At 39.1% G+C, this 6,201-nt stretch overlaps 1 protein-coding gene across 1 annotated transcript in view; it reads left to right on the top strand.

Moving 5' to 3' along the window:
* The window catches only part of LOC137175603 (peroxisomal succinyl-coenzyme A thioesterase-like), a 37,894-nt gene that overhangs the window by 26,100 nt on the left and 5,593 nt on the right, over positions 1-6,201 (top strand). The window contains exons 3-6 of the mRNA XM_067581381.1: positions 3,651-3,856; positions 3,995-4,094; positions 5,328-5,518; positions 5,667-5,830. Coding sequence (XP_067437482.1) covers positions 3,664-3,856; positions 3,995-4,094; positions 5,328-5,518; positions 5,667-5,830 — 648 coding nt within the window. The 5' untranslated portion in view covers positions 3,651-3,663. The remainder of the gene's footprint in view (positions 1-3,650; positions 3,857-3,994; positions 4,095-5,327; positions 5,519-5,666; positions 5,831-6,201) is intronic.

Below are 6,201 nucleotides of genomic sequence, written 5' to 3'. Positions count from 1 at the left end.
GAATGGGCTTTACAGTGAAGTAGGAGACATATTTGCAGATTCATAGATTTTGGAATTTTTAGATTTATTTTTTTTGATGTAGGCCTATGTGTGTATGATATATGTGTATATGTGTGCATGACAAGGGACAGGTGAAGACGGACAGGTGAAGGACTCAGTGTTGTTTATATTGCATCATGTTATTTTGATGACTGCTAGATGGTCATACAGAGGTTCTTTTATGTTGTATTATGTTTTTCTGATAATTGTTGGAGCATTTGATGTAAGACATCATGTTCATTTGAACGGACAATTAAGTTTTATCTTATCTTTAATAAGGGAGAAGGAGTATACGACAGTGCAGGACAGAAACAAACCAGTGTGGCTTAAGGTGTCACTGCCATTTGAACGCGAGCATCTGAGCTTCTTTAATGACTCGATGTTTAAAGTTTAACTTGAAAGAGGATTAATTGTGTGTTTAGTGTTTCTTACCCACATTCCTGAGGACTGAAAGAGGACAGCTATCTTTCATATGCAGGACGTGAACGCAACGCGACCTTAATTCACCTGCACTCATCGCTACTGCTGTATATTTTCGCTTAATATTGGTAAATGTGTAATTATTGAATATCAGCTCGGTGGACTGCTAACCTACAGGCTCGCAAACCAACGGTCAAAGTCTCCTCGCCAAGATCGCAACAAATTTGAAGTAAAGTTTGACTTCAGTTGTTTCTTAACCTGCCAGGATGATTGGGTGTTTTAGCTTAAGGAGAGGTGCACTGAGGTCAGTGTACTTTACTACACGACAAGTGTAAGTATTTGCCCGACCATACCTTCCTTAGATCATTCTATAGAATGTATAAACAGGGCTAGTTTGTTACAAGGACAGTCAGTAGTGTAGTGTCTATAATGTGAGTTCCTGGATATAAAGTGTCCATCTGCAATTTTCTGTAACGGTCCCAGTAATATTTTCTGGCAAAGGGTACTGAAGTAGTATATCACATGTAATGGTTAAGCTACGTTTGAGTGAAAAAAAAAAAATTATAAATGCAGTTGCAAGAAATATACTTTCAACTCATATATTGGGATGTTTGGTTTGAAAAGAAAACTTATTTTAATTCTAAGTATTCTAATTATTATTAACTCCCACTGCTCTTTCATCTGTTCACTCTGTAGATTTCTCTCGTTTTTCACTACATTGAGTGTTTAGTCAGTGATGGTTATTTGAGGTGCTTTAACTGTACTTTAACTCCCTCATGCACCTTTTTTTCTGCTTCTTTCCCGGTCAATGATCATGGAGATTGCGGTGGAAATTATAAATAAGGTTTTGACGGCATTTCAGGTGCAAATTCAGGAGGCTTATCTCCGCCCGGTTAAAGCTGCCCCATACTAAACCGATATAACACCTACACGAATCTCATGTTTTACCTGCAAGACTCGTGTTTTAATGCTGTTGTTCATCATTTGTGATGTGAAAACATCAGAGAAATAAAAAAGTTTGTGTCCTGGGATTAGTTAAGTTACAAAATCCAAACACACAGAGACTCTGGTAAGTGTCTGTTTAAACAGGAGTTTAGCCGACTTCACTGCATTTAACACCAGAGCTGAAAGCATCAGAGCTCAGAGCAGAAAACACAGTCACTCTGCATTGCTGCTGACCTCCACTTCCATCATCTTGTACAGATTCATTTTGAAAGAGCAATGGCCGATGGGGAAACTTAAGCATGGCCGGCCACTGTGATGGACGTCACTCTTTGGTTTGTGGACTGCCGTTTTAAGTCTCGAGTTTGAGAAGGATCTAGCTGCAGTCTTGCAGAATCACCCTAACCCAGCACTATACACCCACTTTACTACGCACACACCCCGGTGTAAACGCAAGGCGTCCTGGGCCACATTGAAGGTCAACTGACGTCCTCTATTTTCCGGCACTCTAGGCACAGGACCCTCCATCCAAAGCTGTTCAACTTGTCTGATAACAGGATAAACAAATTATTTTGTTTTTCATGTGAATTAAAAAGGTAGCCTAATCCACCTCGTGCTTTTCCCCTGTTTTTCCCGTTTCCCTAAAAGGTTTTCCTCTTCAAATCGACAATTAGAATAGAAATTAAACCATTAATTTTTCGCTTGTCTGTCTAAAAAAATATTTCAGAGTCTAAACGTAGCTGGATAGTTTCCTCTGTCCTGCCAAGTTGATAACTACAGTTTTTAGTTTTGCTGAGCTCAGGATCTATAAGGAGGACGGCTGCTTTACTCCAAACAGTATGAACCTGAGCGAGGAAGTGGGATCCGATCACAAGTGGTCACTCAGGACGCATGTTAATACCAGGTGTAAACAGACACACTTAAAGCTGTCCACTTGTGATCGGATCACCCGAGACGGATGTTAATACCAGGTGTAAACAGGGCCAAAGTCTAACCCTAACCATGCCTAAACCTAACTAAGTGGGTGTGTTATGTAGTAAAGTGGGTGTGTCGTGTTTGTGCTGGGCTGCAGCTTGATTTACTTGTGAGTTTAGCGATTTGACCGTCGCCATCTTTGATTTGACCATCACCATCTTTGATTTTTGGAGCCAGAAGTGACCATATTTGGACAAGAGGGTAGAGCTGACCCTAGCGCTAGCTGCTAGCTTGGTTAGCACGGTGCATTCACAGTGCTATGGTTAACTTACCTGTGATAATGCTAATGCTAATTTTCGCCAGCGAAAATCAGACTTAAAACCGGTCTTTTAATACAACCAAACGCTGAACAAGTATAATCTTCAAAATTCCATAAAATATTCTCATACAATGTATCTGTAGGTTCTCTAGGCAGACTTTCAAAATTCTATTTTAAAAATTCCATTAAAAAATCTAATAAAATTTCCTTCAAACTCCACCATATTCTTATTCAACATGTCCCCAACTACCTATGTGATGATTTTCATGTTGTTTTACTGCAGCATTTTTTAACCCCATAGTCATTGACTGTCCTTGATTGAATGCACCCAACCTTTCTCCCTCTCCCTCTTGCTCTAGCTCTCTTTTTCTTTCTGCAGAATTTGGTTTCATCTCACTATTTCGGCTTTTCACTCACTTGTTGTCGTTGTGTTTTCCTCTGTTCTGTGTGAACATGGCAAACAATACAGTAAACAACATACTGGAGCTGCAATGATTTAATCAATTGGTCGAACGACAGAAAATTAATCTGCTATTTTGAAAATGAAATCACTTTTTGTTTTAGACATTTTCATCTTTAGTCATGCAAAAAATTATCCGGTTCCAGCTTCTCAGATTTGAAGATTTGCTGCTTTTATGTGTCGTATATGACAATAAACCAAATATCTTTGGGTTTTGGACTGTTGGTCGGACCAAACAAGACATTTGAAGACATAGACTTGAACTGTGGGAAATCAGAATGCACATTTTATGAGAAGTCATAGACTAAACAATTAATCAGTTATGAAAATAAGCTACACACAGCTGCTAGCATGGCTTCAGATTGTTGTTCTTGTTAACATATTTGAAGCATGTTATCCTTGGATTCACTGTGGACAGTGCTCACCTGTCAAGCCAAGTAGATACAGTAATTCAGTCACAAAATAACTTAAAATCCAGAACAGAGGACATTCCTAGTCCTTATTACTGTCTTAACAACCTGTAACTCGTGCTCATGTGTTTGTATTTCTCCACAGACAATTATCGACCATGTCCCAGACTATCCCTCCGATCCTCTCCGTCCTCCCCACTCGGGCTCTGGTCGATGAGAAGTTCAAGGTGTTGGTGGAGAATCTGCCTGCAGGATCTCCAGTAACTCTTCACTCCCTCCACCACTCTGAGGACAAGGACTACTGGGAGGCCTATGCCCACTACATCAGTGACCACAGAGGAACAGTGTCTGGTGGGTTCACCTCCTCTTTATCACAAACATATTTTAAACCAAAGTTTTGCTATCTGTCCTCAACTTCACAGCTGGTTTGCTTGTTGGATATTTTGTATGTTTTGTTTTCTTGTTGTTGACAGTCGATTGCTTTTGTAGTTGCAGAGGATTTGAGTTTTGGCGGGACATACGCAGGAATAGAGCCCATGGGTTTGTTGTGGAGTATGCGTCCTGTCCCAGGCAGCCAAAAAGGCCGCAGGTAATATGTGAAGTACTATCTCTCTGAAACTGCAGACCAGGACTGTGTGATGTCATCTGAAATTAGGGATTGGCATTTTAAATAATGTCAATATTCAAGTACTTGCACTAAGTTATTATAGAGTACTCGCGTACTCGCCAAAAATATCTAACATAAGAATAGGGACGAAGTTTAACATTAGATAGCTTGCACTGCACATTCATTTCATGTATTTTGTCGAAATACTTCACTCTTATGCCTGGTCGCCATTCTGCCTGTCACGTTAGATTGACTGATGTCTGACTGAAAATGTTGAACATTCTTTTTACTTAAAAAAATGTTACCAGTTCTGTCATTTTTGCTGAATCGATCTGTGCAGATATTCATAAATAGCAGTTACATCGCTGTATCCAGTTTAAAAAATATAAAGTTTTAGTACAAAACACAGTCAATTTATGTTTATATTTATTAGTACTCATGCTCATTCCTATCTGAAATCAATATCATTATTAATTGTCTTATTTACCACTGTTATTTTTAATTAAACAATTTCTTGTTACATACACCTGTGCACAAGATTCTCCAAATGAGTCAGATCAAGTAGATATCTTTCAATTTACAGTCTTTTCAGCGCTAAAGTTCTTCTTTTTGTTACTATATTTCCACTGCAGCTAAACAGGGAAACACTGTCTGAGGAAACACAAAAAGGGAATTTGATGCGAAAAAGACTGTAAATGTGGAAGACATCCACTTCATTTGACTAACTCAGACTGCTGAAGCCTCATATAAGCTTCATATCAACTTTTAGATGCATTTTTGCTCAACATGACTGTGTGGATACACTGGATTTTGGACATTTGAAGGGGATCTTAATCATGGTCAGTATGAACAAGAGGAATGATTACAGCAAGCAAAACCTATTTCAGTGTTCATATGGACACCTGACTGTTGATGCACCTGATGCCCACTGACAGTGATTTGTTGTTTGACTCTTAGGGTAGGGATTTGTTGCTGTACTTTACAGTGCATTAAAGGGTAAACAACAACACCTGAATGAATGTGTTTACTGAACATAGCAATGTGACTTGTGAAAATCAAAGACCTTGGTTAGTTCTTCTCAGTTAGTTCTTAATTTCCAAGCTCTTGTTAATTGGTAAAATACAGTAAAGCGCACAGAAATGGAGGAAACCTTGTTTGTCATCAGGTGAAATTTGCATACTGTGAATGTTAAATGCCCTTTTCTTTACCTGTCAGGTTGAGAAAGACGGACGTCCACAGCCCCATGCTGGTCAACATCTCGGTCTACAGTGGACACATAGCTGAGGGCTTCAGGGAGCAGCCTCCTCTGGCCTCAGCGCTCACTGAGAGGTGGTACATGGCTCCAGGGGTCCGGAGGATCGATATCAGGGAGAAAGGAGTGCGAGGGACCCTGTTTATACCTCCAGGTACGTCTGCATCATCTGAAAAAAACATCAGATGATACTGATCTTCAAAAAGACCCTTATTTGTTTGATTTAGGCACAATTAATGATCGCTATCTTTTAAAATCTTTTTCTTTAGACCAAGTTTGTAATCTGTTTCTCCATGCCTCAGGTCCAGGACCCTTCCCTGGGCTGATGGATATGTGGGGAATTGGTGGAGGGCTGATCGAGCGTCGTTCGGCCTTGTTGGCATCCCATGGTTATGTGTCTTTGGCGCTGGAGTATTTCTCTCCCGGTGAACTGAAGTCAGCAGAGCTAGAGTTCAAATATTTTGAGGTTTGTTATTTTATTAATTGTAGAGTTTCCACTGTCTGTTTGAAGGGTATCAGTTTCTTCATTGTTGTGATGTATTTTTGGTAGAGACTCTTTCCACACACGATACTTTTTATACATCCCTTCAAAGTTTAAACTATTATAGATCAGCAACTATCGTAATAATTAATACTATTAATAGTATAAGTAATTTATGAAGTAAAAAACCCAACATTCTCTTTTTCCAGTGTCTCAGTTGTGAGATTTATTTTATTTTATGTGAACAGAGTCAACAGAATTTCTTTTGGTTTTGGAATGTTGTTGAACAAAAGAAATTTTCACTTTTTACTGACCAATTGATTAACTTGAGAAAGTTGTCAGATTAAAAGAAAAGG

This window comes from Thunnus thynnus, chromosome 23 (assembly GCF_963924715.1).
Source record: "Thunnus thynnus chromosome 23, fThuThy2.1, whole genome shotgun sequence".
NCBI classification, from domain to species: Eukaryota; Metazoa; Chordata; class Actinopteri; order Scombriformes; family Scombridae; genus Thunnus; species Thunnus thynnus.
Note: the sequence above shows the minus strand (reverse complement) of the source record. Positions and strands in the feature narration are given on the sequence as shown.